This window comes from Clarias gariepinus, chromosome 17 (assembly GCF_024256425.1).
Source record: "Clarias gariepinus isolate MV-2021 ecotype Netherlands chromosome 17, CGAR_prim_01v2, whole genome shotgun sequence".
Taxonomy (NCBI): domain Eukaryota; kingdom Metazoa; phylum Chordata; class Actinopteri; order Siluriformes; family Clariidae; genus Clarias; species Clarias gariepinus.
In genome coordinates, this window is record NC_071116.1 from 29,168,164 (window position 1) to 29,182,054 (window position 13,891).

At 38.2% G+C, this 13,891-nt stretch overlaps 1 protein-coding gene across 1 annotated transcript; it reads left to right on the plus strand.

The window, feature by feature from the left end:
- Nucleotides 1-340: 340 nt before the first annotated feature.
- Nucleotides 341-11,642, plus strand: snx18b (sorting nexin 18b). Its single transcript, XM_053516126.1, has 3 exons — nt 341-2,023; nt 6,973-7,195; nt 11,335-11,642. Exons 1-3 carry the CDS (start codon nt 595-597, stop codon nt 11,420-11,422), a joined length of 1,740 nt encoding a protein of 579 aa, XP_053372101.1. The 5' UTR covers nt 341-594; the 3' UTR covers nt 11,423-11,642.
- Nucleotides 11,643-13,891: the final 2,249 nt, after the last annotated feature.

The following is a 13,891-nucleotide window of genomic DNA, read 5'->3' on the forward strand; positions in this document are numbered from 1 at the left end:
TTTGTTAGATTAACGTAACACACATTCAAGTTTTTATTGCAACAATGTTGCAGTTTAACATTAATAGAACGTTTAAGAGCCCGGTTTATAACACATTTTTGCATTAAAAAAATATTACCCAACAAACGTGATATAAGTAATTAGTAGTAAGTAATATAAACGTAGTATATAAAAATATACAAAATGTATGTAATAATTTAAGAGATATATATTTAAGAATAAGTTCTATGTGTTCAAATTCTGCATTAAAACAAACTAAAAGCCAATTTCGATGACTAATTTTTGTTGAAAAGAGTCGGTTCGTTGATGAATCGTGACTCGTGACTCGTCCATCACTAACTGCGGACCGCAAAAGGAGTGAGGAGGAGGCAGGGGAACAACAAAACCCCGACTTTAACCCAGTCCACAAACTAACTTTAACATCTTTATCATGTTAAAATAGTGCCGTCGCTGTAATTCCGAGGCGTTTCGGTGAAATTTAAGGACTTGCAGAAGTTTTGAAGAACGCGACGGAACTTTGGCAGCTGCGCTTTAACCCGAAACCCCAGGAAAAAAAACACACACACTCTCACACACACACACACACTAAACACTATGGCGCTCCGAGCGAGAGCTTTATACGACTTCATTTCTGAAAACCCTGGAGAGATTTCTGTAGTGGAGAACGAGATTTTAACTCTATACAGTGAGGATGTAGTGGACGGGTGGTTAGAAGGCACAAACAGCCGGGGAGAGTCGGGACTCTTCCCCGCGTCGTACGTGGAGATCTTAAGGACTCAGGAAGGATTTTCAGTACAAGGCAACGGGACTGCTGGAAACGTCTACAGCCCTAAGACCGGAAGTGAGTATGCCTACCAAGTGAGAGTGGACACCTCGACTGAGTCCACCCCTCAGAGACACGCTTACCCGACAAGCCAAGGCAGCGATGACGACTGGGACGACGACTGGGACGACAACCCGACGACGACGACCGCGACGACTCACGATCCGAACGTCCACCAGCACAAACACCAGCCCATTCGTGCCAACTCGGTGTCATCACGCGGCAGCGGTGGCCAGCAGGCTCGAAGTTCAGCGACCGTTGGGAAAAACCTCAACAGGTTTTCCACCTTTGTCAAATCAGGGGGCGAGGCGTTTGTTTTAGGTGAGGCATCCGGACTGGTCAGGGATTGCGATCAGATCTACGTGGTCATGGGTCAGTTCGGTCCCGAGTGGCAGGAGAGCCCGAATCCTTTCATGTGCACTATTGACGATCCGACCAAACAGACCAAATTCAAAGGTATGAAGAGTTACATGTCGTACGGCCTCACGCCCAGCCACACGCAAAACCCTGTGAACCGCCGCTACAAACATTTCGACTGGCTGTACGCGCGACTCGTGGAACGCTTCCCAGTCATCTCAGTTCCCCACCTTCCCGAAAAGCAGGCCACTGGTCGCTTCGAGGAGGAATTTGTTTGCAAACGTAGGAAGGGCCTGATCTGGTGGATGAATCACATGACGAGCCACCCGGTTTTATCCAGGTGCGAAGTCTTCCAGCACTTCCTGACCTGCAGCAGTAGCGACGAGAAAGCCTGGAAGCAGGGAAAGCGCAAGGCCGAGAAAGATCACCTGGTGGGCGCCAACTTCTTCCTCACTATCGTCCCTCCGGCCACCCCGCTCGACCTCCAAGAGGTGGAGATTAAAGTGGAAGGCTTCAAAACGTTCTCCAAAAAGATGGACGAGAACATGGTGCAAGTCAACCTGACCATCGCCGAGTTCGCCAGGAAGCAGATGACTGGGTTTAAAAAGGAGTATCAGAAAGTTGGACAGGCCTTTCGGTTGCTCGGGCAGGCCTTCGAACTGGACCAGCAGGTGTATTCGGTCAAGCTGAACCAAGCGATGGCGTTCACTGGGACCGCCTACGAGACCATCGGGGACTACTTTGCAGAACAACCTCGTCAGGATCTGGATCCAGTGTCGGATCTTTTAGCGATTTACCAGGGACATCTAGCAAACTTCCCAGACATCATCCATGTTCAGAAAGGTTTGGGAAATTTTTTTGAATTTGCATGGTTGCATTATTTTCACAGAATATTAACATTTAGGAATATCATGTGTCAAATGGTTCAAAATGCATACAGTCTGCAGACACAGTACCTGAAGGGTGCAAAATTTGTTGGCCAGTCTGTATTTAATATCTACTGAAAGATGGGTTGGCTTCATTAAGCAAATTCTCAGTTACAATTTTAATGTTGGTTGTCATCAAGCATCTAAGTTATCAAGCATCCATCTTGGTTTTGGTTGACATTAAATGTTCTTAGATTCAGTCCTAAAAAAAAATTCACAAGCAAAGTACATTTAGCATCCAAGGGCCTTCAGAATAAGGGGCCTTCGATTATTTTTGTTTGTTTGGAATTAGGTCAACTCGAACACATCTGAGTGGCCCTCTGTCTGTGATTAAGAGCATCGGGTTCACTGCTGGGTCACACCGAGTTCACAAAAAGTATGCAAAAATTTTGGTGTAAAATGTTTACAATACCATGACCTTATGTTACAGTAGTTGGGTGTTTAAGTCAGTGGATTTAAATTTAGTACATTGTTTAACAATTTCTGGCCTTGAAATCGCCATCTTTGGTTTAACCTGTAAACTTCTATTTTTATGTGAATCTAAATGCACCAGGAAAAAAAGGAAAACAGTTCTTGATGAGTGTGAACTAACATGCAGATGCCTTGAAGGCCAGAGTTTTTAGCCTGAATTCCAAAAAAATTCCATAAGCCATAAGTCAGAGTTTCTCATCTGGCCATGTTTAAAAGAAAGTCAAGCAGATCAGTTCAGGTTTCTGTAGAATAAAAGAAAAGTCATGTTTAAACTTTAGGGGGGGAAATGGTTAAATTGACTCATCATGCGAGCTGAGTCATGATCATGCAGTCTGTTCTCCATCACTTCATCATGAGAAACTTAAACGCAACCAGGTTTCCTTTGTGCTTACTTAAACACGACGTATAACACATGTATGATGTTTCATCATATTCAGATACGTTTGATTTAATTTGTTAAATCCGTTAGAGGATTTTTAGACACTGCAGTATCTGGATGCTATTGCAACTTGCTTGTCCCACATCTGTGCACCAGCTTCTTTCCTGCTTTTGCTTTGCTGTCGATGTAGTCAGGAGGTTTTAACAGGCCATGAGAGATAGATGAACTCATTTATTCACTGAAAGTGAAAGTCAGCAGGTTGAGCAAATCGAATCAGCTCCAACAAACATAAAGAATTAAAAAAGAATGAAACACTAAAGAGAAAACCATAAACCTCTTTGGGTTAAACATCAATTCTTAAGAGTAAAATATGCTAGAATGTAGAGATGGGGGAGGGGACTCCTTTTGTCTTTAATTCATTTTAAATACAGTATTAGTTATATACAATATTTAAGTATTTGAGGTGGTAAAATGTTGCCATTCCTTTATAATCCTGCGGGTGGCCTGCTCTAAACTGTTCACAAAACAAATTATTTGAAGGGGCGGAGTTTATGTATTACAATAATCAATACATTACTATGACACTATTTATTAATTTGAATAAAATTACAAAAATGTAATTGACTTCACCGAGGACATTAAAGGTTTCTCGGGATTATCCTGGCTATCTCATGGACTGAATTGCTTTACCTATAAATAAATTTAAAAGTAGCTTTAAAGAACCTATATTGTACTATTTCTTGTACAGGTCCCCAAAGTGTGTGTGTGTGTGTGTGTGTGTGTGTGTGCACGCTAATGCTCGAGCTGAAGTACCCCACAGATAATGCAATTTTTATTACTTTGTTATAACTCGATTCTGTTTCACTCGTCCTACAAATGCATTGTTTCAATGTTTATGTAAATGAGCTACTGTTGAGCCACACCCCAAGAGAAACAGAGCTGAGTGACAAGTCAGGGGAGGGGCTCTTCTTATATGAGGTCACATTAGGGAGAAAAATTAAATTGGCTTGCTTAAGCACCGTCAACATGAACATGGAAAAAGGACAAAACATTTATATTATCATGACATTATTTTATTTTATTAATTTGATTGATTAAATACTTTTATCTTTTACACCTATTGCATGTGTTACAATGTGGCTTTATTGGTTTTGAGTCTCACAACAGAACAAAATGTGATACAATACACATGTGCTGGATCGAATGCTATTCAACAAGCTGCTAAATAATGAGTGATTTGTTAGATTAAACCATATTTGTGGTGATTAGTCTGATGATTACCAGTAATGCTTTTATACTATTAGATTTGTTTCAGTGTTTACCGTCTTCTTTTTAGTGTTTTTTTATTGTTCATTCTTACTTTTTTCATGTAAGATCATAGAGCATTTGACCTTGAATGGAAAAAAAATGCTATTTCTGTCTTCAGTCAGTGTTTAATATCTCAATTTTTTTGTTGTTGGAATCGTAACCAATCAGTAATAAATAGAACTGCTAGCTCCGCCCCGAGTGCCTGTTTTAAACAGGCCAAAAAGCCACCCAAGTGGAACCTTCAGCACTGGCCCTGTGGCAAACGGAAAAAAGCACAGGTCCAGGTTTTTGTTGCCAAACATTCCTGCTCTTTGTGCCGTGGAAAGGGCTGGTTCGTCTGAGACTTTTATTCATGTCCAGTTTGTGCAGCTTAGGTTTCTCTCTTATCTCTTTCCAGTATCCAACTCATTTTTAATATAAAACAATTACATCCGCTGTATTAAAGTGCAGCAGGTCATAACCCTAGTGTTTATTTTACAACATATACACAACTACCCACAAACGGCCTTGTAATATAATAATGATGTCAGCATAAACACAGTTATGCTGCCGATGGAGATGTTAACACATGTATATAGTATTTTCCATTCATTTTATCTTGCCACATCAAAGTCAAAAGCTATACAGTATGTATGAGCACAACAAAACAAAATAATTGTATTTATTAATGTACGTCCCCTTGTAAAAATCAAATATAAATTGTAAACATAGTAGAAAATTTGGATGAAAATTAAAAATGATCAAACATGCTTTCTTCATGAATGGGCAAAATGGGCTTTTGGAAAAATTACCTTAGCTTGTTTGGCAAAAATAAGATCTTGGTGACTGTGTCTTTCTGATTGACTATATAATCTTTTTTATTATTATTATTAACCTTATTAACCCTATTACCTACACCATCATAAAATAAGTTTCATTTATTATTATGGTAACTAAGTGCGACTCCATGTCTGTCCAATTTAATTGTTTTCCCGTTTGCCCGGTTATCCAGTCTGAAACACATCGCATTATCGCATTCATTTATTTTCTAACTTCTTCTATCCTACGATCAAACTAGCAAGTAACGAGCCAGTCTTGTTGTTTGTCATTTGCGTCCTTTTCCAATGTTCTGATGCGAAACTGTAAAAGTCAGTACAGTCAGGCTGTTCAATACGCCGTACACATTACACATCATCATCTTTTTTTTTCCGCATATTTGTCACACTTAAATTATTGTTATTAATAATTGTTATTATAATTATTGTTTAAATTATTATTATTATCATCAGATGAATTTTTATATTACACAAAGAAAACCTGAGTAAATTCAAAATGCAGTTTTAAATGATGATTTCATTTATTTATGGAAAAAAAGTTAATTGCCCACCCCTCAGAGACCTGTGGAATCAAGAAATCACTTCAGTAGAACCTGTCTGACAAAGTGAAGCACACTAGAAGATCTTAAGAAGCAACATGAGCTAAAGACATTCAAGAACAGATGAGAAACAACTCACTTACTCGCCTCAGTTAGGGTCAGTGTTCATGATTCAACATTAAGAAAGACTCTGGGGGCAAAAATGGCAACCATGGGAGAGTTCCAAGGCAAAAGCCACAGCTGACCAAAAAGAACACAAAGGCTCGTCTCACATTTGCCAGAAATCATCCCAAGACTTTTGGGCAAATTCTGTGACTAAAGAGACAAAAGTTTAACTTTTTGGAATGTGTGTGTCCCGTTACGTGTGGTGTAAAACTAACAAGCGTTTCATAAAAAAACATTATACCAACAGTAAAACATGGTGGTGGTAGCGTGATGGTCAGGACCTGGATCACTTGCGATAAATGAACCATGAATTCTGCGCTCCACCAGAAAATGGATTTTCGTCCGGCCATCGGTTCGTGACCTCAAGCTCAAGCGCACTTGGGTTCAGCAGCAGGAAAATTATCCCAAACACATACCAGCAAGTCCACCTCTGAATGGTTTAAAAAAAAAGGACACAATTAAAGATTGGAGTGGACTAGTTGAAAATGACAACAACCAGTTATTAGGTTTAGGGGGCAGTTACTTTTTCACACAGGGCCTGGCAGGTTTGGACAACTTTTTTCCCTTAATAAATGAAATCATCATTTGAAAACTGCACGTTGTATTTACTCGGGTTGTGTAATATAAAAATTTGCTTGAAGATCTAAATAATATAGTTGTGACAAATATGCAAATGTACTGTAAACAGTATAACTAGATAAATAAAATAACAAAAAAGGAGAGTTTCCTGTTTATTTGACGTCACGTACTGACCAAGTTTCCGAGGAGGAATTCCAGATTTAGGGTGTTTTCTCTGATTTGTCCTAGTCAGTGTTTGGAAATCCAAGCTGTGAGTTATATATTGTGTGTGGGAACTATTTATTATTTGAGTTTTCTGTTTAGATTTCAAAATCGGTAAACAGGTTCGTTTATCAGACTGCTCGTTCACATAATTTTCAGCGTTATTAACAGTGAATTACTGCCTCCACTGGGAAAATAAATTTAGCAATAACTGAACAATTTCAGTCCATTTTGGGGGGTGGGGGGGGGCTTAAAGTAAGAGTTTGTTTTAATTCTGGCATCAGACAGCTGTGTTTGCGAGAACGGTCTAAAGTGGGAAGTGGGAGATTCCAGGTTGGAAATATTCGAGTTCTCAGGTGTCATGAACACCTTTGACCTCTGACCTCTTGTTTACACCCTCTCTTCCCAGGAGCTCTTACCAAAGCGAAGGAGAGCCAGAAGGACAAAGACGTCCCGGCGGCACACGACATCCACGAGCGCTGCAACATCATCTCCTGTGCCACGCTGGCTGAGATCCAGCACTTTCACCGCACCCGAGTACGCGACTTCAAGGCGCAGATGCAGCACTACCTCCTGCAGCAGATCTCCTTCTACCAGAGGATCACTGCCAAACTGGAGGAAGCGCTGCACATGTACGACCAGGCTTAAAAACAAACGGACAGAAACACTTTAGCTCCGCGATCCTTAAAGAATGTGCACAGTCAGGACATTTTAATATCGCACACTCTCGACACTCATCACGTCTTTTAAACAGCAAAGAGAAGGAGCACATGTGCAGGATGTGATGTTTAGACACGAATCAACATGAAGGCCACAAAAATGCAGCACGTCTCGCTCTTATTTTCAGTTTTATAACAAGAATGATAAATTTTTTTTTAATGTTTCTTTTTTTTAAATGGATGTTTAGTGTTCAGTAAATTTTAATCGGAATACTTTACTGAGTAATAACATTAAGCAATAAACAATGAATATTAATGTCAATCATAATAGTGCACAATGATAATATACAATTTTGCAATTCTGAATATTCACTGAATAAAGTTTATGAAAATATTTTTATTTGTAAATTAAAATTAGACTAACCACATGATGTTTTATAATAATAATAATAATAATAACAATAAGTTGAAAATTTATTCACCGGAAAAAATAAATAAATAAATAGTGTATATATATATATGTATATATATATATATTAATACTACTTTTAAGCATTTTTTTATGGTTACGGTTGCTTAAATTATTTAATAATAATAATAATAAAATTAATAGTAATTTTTCCCCCATATTTTTAGAAAATGTTTAAAATAAATATATTTTGTGTTTATTAAATCTAAATTCAATGTGATTAAAGACTAATAACAACAAACCAAAAGAAGTAATCCTTATCACATAAAAATACGTAAAAAATAATAAATAATAAAACAATTTATTTTTATATAACCCTAACCGGATTTCCTTATGATTTAAAGATTTTAATGAAGATTTTATTTAGCGGATATTCAGACTGTTTTTGATGTGCACATGTCTACAGTCTTTGGAGGCATTTTTTTTTTAATTCAGTAACTTTTATGAGCACATTTGGTTTCCATTAAGCAGAAACTAATAAAACTAAAGTGTGTATTTACACTTTGAACGTTTTTAACTCATCAGAGGATCGTCATCGGGACTCGTCAGCACGAAGCCTTCTTACCTGTTTCCTGTATCTGTGTATCTTTACGACACAACAGTTTCTCACCCTGCATTTGGCTTTTGAACTCGTTTTTTTTCTAACAGCTGGAATTTGTGCCTTAGTTCAATTCCCATCTTATTTCCAGAATCATTTTTAAATACAGATCTGTATTTATGAATCTCAGATGTGTTTTAGAGTTTCTTTTTTTTTTGTATGATGAGCTCATATTTCACTGCTAAAGATCTTTGTGTTTAAATGCAGTGTGAAGAAGCGGACTGCGTCTGGTTTAGATTAGCGGTGGAGAGAGAGAGAGAGAGAGAGAAAAGAGAGAAGGCTGAGGAGTAACTGGAGAGAAGTGTGACCTAGAAATAAAAACCCTATGGACCCCAATTGTGTTATCTAGAGGACATTCCAGACGAGGCAGGGAGGCTGGGGTTGAGCCTCGAGCTCGGTTTACCACAGCATTTATTATTTATAAGATTAATATAAGATTGAGGATGAGATTCTTCTTACCGAGCTTGTGCCAGAAGCTTTTGCTCAGATTTTGATGCCAGAATACAGACATGCTCTGAATTAGCACTGGAGGAAAAAAAGCCTGGTTTGCTGTGACCTTTTGTTTGTTTAGACTTTAACCAAGATTGCTTCAAAAAATAAAGCTGGCTAGATGGGACTATTGTGCTAGCTGAAAAAAAAAACTGTTACTCTGTTATGTGTGGAAGTTTAAACAGAGTGATTAAAATGGGTTAAAAGGTTTCAATAAGGGTGAATGATATGACAAAAATGTCAGTATCAGTCGCTCAACAACATTCTAGAGCTACACAGCCACGTGCTGTATGAACTTGACGTTCTTGTGCTTCCTAGAACTACAGGACACAATTCTAGATCTATTCAGCAAGAACAAGTATGTGTATTTTAGACAGTCATTTAAATGTAACAGCATTGCAACTAAATTTTCTATGATGACATTCTAGAAATATCTATCTAACAACACTCCTGAAGTACTCTGCAATGTTCTAGACCTGTGTGACAACGTTCCTGGACTACTTAACAACTCTATAGAACTGTATAACAACAATTCCAGAACGACAACATCTTAGATCTATAAACCATTCAGAGACTATCCAGTAACATGAAGAACTGTATCACAATATTCAAAAGGCAAGCAACAACATTCTAGAACTTTATGGCAATGCAAGAACTATGAAACAGGCTATGCATCAACATTCCTGAACTTCTCAGCAACATTCCTGAACTCCTCAGCAACATCCTGGAACTACTGTATATGACAACATTCAAAGACTATGCAACCGGCTTCTAAAACTACAGTCGACCCCCAAGATTTGCTGGGGTTAGGTTCCTAGAGCACCGCGAATTGTGAAAAACAAAACATTTTGGGTGTCGTCAATCCCTATAAATGCCTAACCCTAACCCTAAATATGCTCCCAGAACACTTTAATTTCATTTCAAACTCAGCTTAATACAAAACCCCTAACAAAAAGAATGTAAATGTAAATCGTATACTGTACAGTACTGTACTGCCGTGTCTCCCCCAGTGCTAGAATGTAAAATACTGTATATGTACTGTAATTCATGCAAGCACGTTTTCTTTGTTCTAAGTACTATAGGATAAATATGATAATAATTCACTATCCCGTGCCTCATTTTCCACCACGGTTGCTTTGTGCCCCCTTACAGTATGGAAAAATGTATACAGTATTATATTCTATATGGAAAAGTAGCTGAATTTTTTTATATTTAGGTTACAAAATTAGTTAATTATGTTGTTCTTAATAGTTTAGCATTGAAACGCATGAAAAATTATATATTGCCACGAAAAAGCCATAAAAAATTAAAGGGTTTCTGCGAACAATTATTAGTTATTTGGTTCTTAGAAAAATCCTAAACAGCTGAGGCTGCCAACTCTGAACCGTGACTATGCGGGGGTCGACTGTAATCAGCAGTACGGAGAAACTATATGACAAAATTGTAGAGCATTCTAGGACTATGCAACATCATGCTAGAGCTAAACATCATTCTAGAAATAAATGATAACGATAATGATAATGATAGATGATCGCTTGGAACCATTCTAGAGCTATGAAACAGAATTCAGTTACATTACAATGACATTCCAAACCTATGCAACATTCCTTGAACGTCTCAGGAACATTCCGTGTGACAAGAATTGAAAACGTTATAAGAACATTCTAGAACTAAGCAACAGCATTCTAGAACTATTCAGCAACACGGAGAAACTATATTTGGACACTGTAGAACGTTGTGACAACATTCAATAAAATTCCTGCACTACTGTTCCTGACACGCTAGAACATTAACAAACATTCTCAGCAACACTCAGCAATCATTTGATAACATTTAAACGTGTGACAACATTTTAAAGACATTGCAGAATTGCATATAAAAGTGCCTGAAATTCTAGAACTGCACAGCAACATTCTATGACTGCTCGACAACATCTCAGAACTAAACATCTAAGATGTTCCAAAACTACCCAGCAACATTAAGGACTATATGACGGTATTCTAAACGTAAGCAACAGCATTAATAAACTATTCCGCAACATCGAGGAACAACATTGTAGAACATTCTAGAACTATGCAACACCATTTTAGAACGTCAGAACATTCTAGAGCTTCCCAATAACATCCTAAGACCACCATTCTAGAACTATGAAACAGTATTAAAGTTCTTTACAGTGACATTCTAAACCTATGCAACATTCCTGGAAATACATGACAAAAAGTATGACAAGGTTGTGGAACTTTTCAACAACAATATATGACTGCTTGAAAACATTCCTGAACTAATCAGTAACGCAGAATAAGTGCAAGAAACCATTTTAGATCTATGGAACGGCAAACTCAACAACACTGAGGATTTTAGAAGCACCGACTGCATGACAACACACTGGACTAATCAACAACATTCTAGAGCCACATGCCAGAACAGACGCACAGTGTCAGAAAAGGAGGCCGCTCCACGTTGCCATGCCGACTGCGAGGAGGCCACTGAGCGCCTCCACACACACTGCAGCTGAATTATTTATCAGAGCTAATGTTTCCTTTTCTTTCTGCACAGATACACACCAACAGACTGGCACTCAAGCGCTGAGGAATTCAGCACCACCCCTCTCATGTTCACGGTAAAAATAGCAAATTGGTCATGAAATAATTCACACGAACCTACAGTAACTGCAGCATTTGTTTTGAATGTGTGTACAGAGGTAGGTTGTGTAACGTGACAGAGAGAAGAGAGAGCATAGATGTACAGAGAGGAAAATAATGCATTTAGAGGAAAATAATTACCGATAGAGAGGTGTGATGGTGAGTTCCTTTCACCATCACTATATCATATCCTATATATACAGTGCATACAGAAAGGATTCACAACGCATCACCTTTTCCACATTTTGTTATGTTACAGCCTTATTCCAAAATGGATTAAATTAAATTTTTCCCCTTAATTCCCCATAATGACAACATGAAAAAAGTTTACTTGAGGTTTTTGCAAAAATAAAAAAAACTGAGAAATCACATGTACATAAATATTCACAGCCTTTGCTCAATACTTTCTTGATGCACCTTTGGCAGCAATTACAGCCTCAAGTCTTTTTGAATATGATGCCAGAAGCTTGGCACACCTATCCCTGGCCAGTTTTGTCCATTCCATTCCTCTTTGCAGCACCTCTCAAGCTCCATCAGGTTGGATGGGAAGCAGCGGTGCACACCCATTTTAAGATCCCTCCCGAAATATTTAACCAGATTTATGTCTGGGCTCTGGCTGGGCCACTTAAGGACATTCACAGAATTGTCCTGAAGCCACTCCTTTGATAGCTTGACTGTGTGCTTAGGGTAGTTGTCCTGCTGAAAGATGAACCGTCGCCCCAGTCTGAGGTCAAGAGCGCTCTGGAGCAAGTTTTCACCCAGGATGTCTCTGTACATTGCTGCAGTCATCTTTCCCTTCATCCTGACTAGTCTCCCAGTTCGTGCTGCTGAAAAACATCCCCACAGCATGATGCTGCCACCATCATGCTTCACTGTAGGTATGGTATTGGCCTGGTGATAAGCGGTGCCTGGTTTCCTCAAAACATGTCACCTTTTACTAAGGAGTGGCTTCCGTCTGGCCACTCTACCATATAGGCCTGATTGGTGGATTGCAGACAGAGTCACCATTGGGTTCTTGGTCACCCCCCTGACTAAGGCCCTTCTCCCCCGATCGCTCAGTTTAAAGGCCAGCCATCTCTAGGAAGAGTCCTGGTGGTTTAGAACGCCTTCCACTTACGGATGATGGAGCCACGACTGTGACATAACAAAATGTGGAAAAAGTGATGCGCTGTGAATACTTTTCGGGTTGTACTATATATATATATATATATATATATATATATATATATATATATAATATTTTTTTAATGATCATACTTGGTTGTTTAAAAGTTAAATAAGAGTTAAAATTTGATGTTGCAAAACTAAACCAAACAAAGTTCTGTTCTCCCTTGTATTGTACAGAATATAATATTGGTAAATGCATAAAAATACTATATAATGTTCATTTATATCTAATTACTTAAACAAGTTTACACTATTATGAGTCTTTTATCTTTAGCATTAATGTTGCATAAAAAAACAAAATAGTGTAAACTCAATTAATTATTTAAACAGAGCATTATAACTAAAGTCATTTAAAGGCAGGATTAAAAAAATTTAGCCTCATTAACAAATCTAGATGATACAAATATGCAAATTTAAGTCTTTTTCTCCACTACACTGCATTTGCATACTGAAATATGATTGGCTCTTATGATTTATGACACAATAGTACCTTTTTAAGTCTAGCTCAAGAGCAAATTCTAGCTCTTAAAACACTGACTCTCTGATCAGTCTCTGCTTTCACAAATAACTTTAATAAATAAGTTTTTAATCATAAAAAAAATGCGTCTTCTAAGTTAACTTTTAAATCCCGATGTGTTATAGTTGAAAATTTCCAGATGTACAGTACACACAGTATGGAGCCGAACATCTATTTAAAAAACAACCACACTACATTATTCAGCTCACTGATGCATTTATGTACTGTATAGACACTTACATGTATGCAAACATTCCCTACATGCACAAAAAAAGCCTTTCAGAGCATGCCCTCATGTGGCTCGAGGTGCGGTTCACAACTTAAATTCAAAGCTTCAACACATAACTCATGAATGAACCTAATAACTGCGTGCACATTTGGGTGTGGAGGTCTCCGGTCAGTGATTCGCTCATCAGGGAAGCACGAATAATATCCATGGAAACTCCCAAAACACATGGAAAAACACTTTGCGAGCCAATTATTCCTAAAGCTTTCTCACAAAGCTGCTTTAGAAAGGCTTAGATAAGGATTTATAAAGACGGCTATTGAATGAGCAAAGCTTCGCTCTACACTCCTCTTTGCTTCAGAGATGCATGAATGTACACCAAGCACAGTGCTGTTGAATTCTCAGATCTGATTAATTTATCTATGACATCAGCTCTACCAGTCATTTAAGCTGTGATTCGTACCAGGAATTTGTATTGGGGCCGTTCAATCTGTTCTAAGCCGATAAAAAATAGATACAAAGATGATGTTTATGAAACATTTCTCCAGTGTCAGTGACATG

What these genes read in the sequence shown, in the direction of transcription:
- snx18b (XM_053516126.1), top strand. Translation starts at nt 595, where the DNA reads ATGGCGCTCCGAGCGAGAGCTTTATACGACTTCATTTCTGAAAACCCT. An exon ending in CATCATCCATGTTCAGAAAG is followed by an intron (nt 2,024 to 6,972) that starts GTTTGGGAAATT and finishes CTCTCTTCCCAG; the next exon opens with GAGCTCTTACCAAAGCGAAG. An exon ending in CTGGAGGAAGCGCTGCACAT is followed by an intron (nt 7,196 to 11,334) that starts GTACGACCAGGC and finishes CTTTCTGCACAG; the next exon opens with ATACACACCAACAGACTGGC.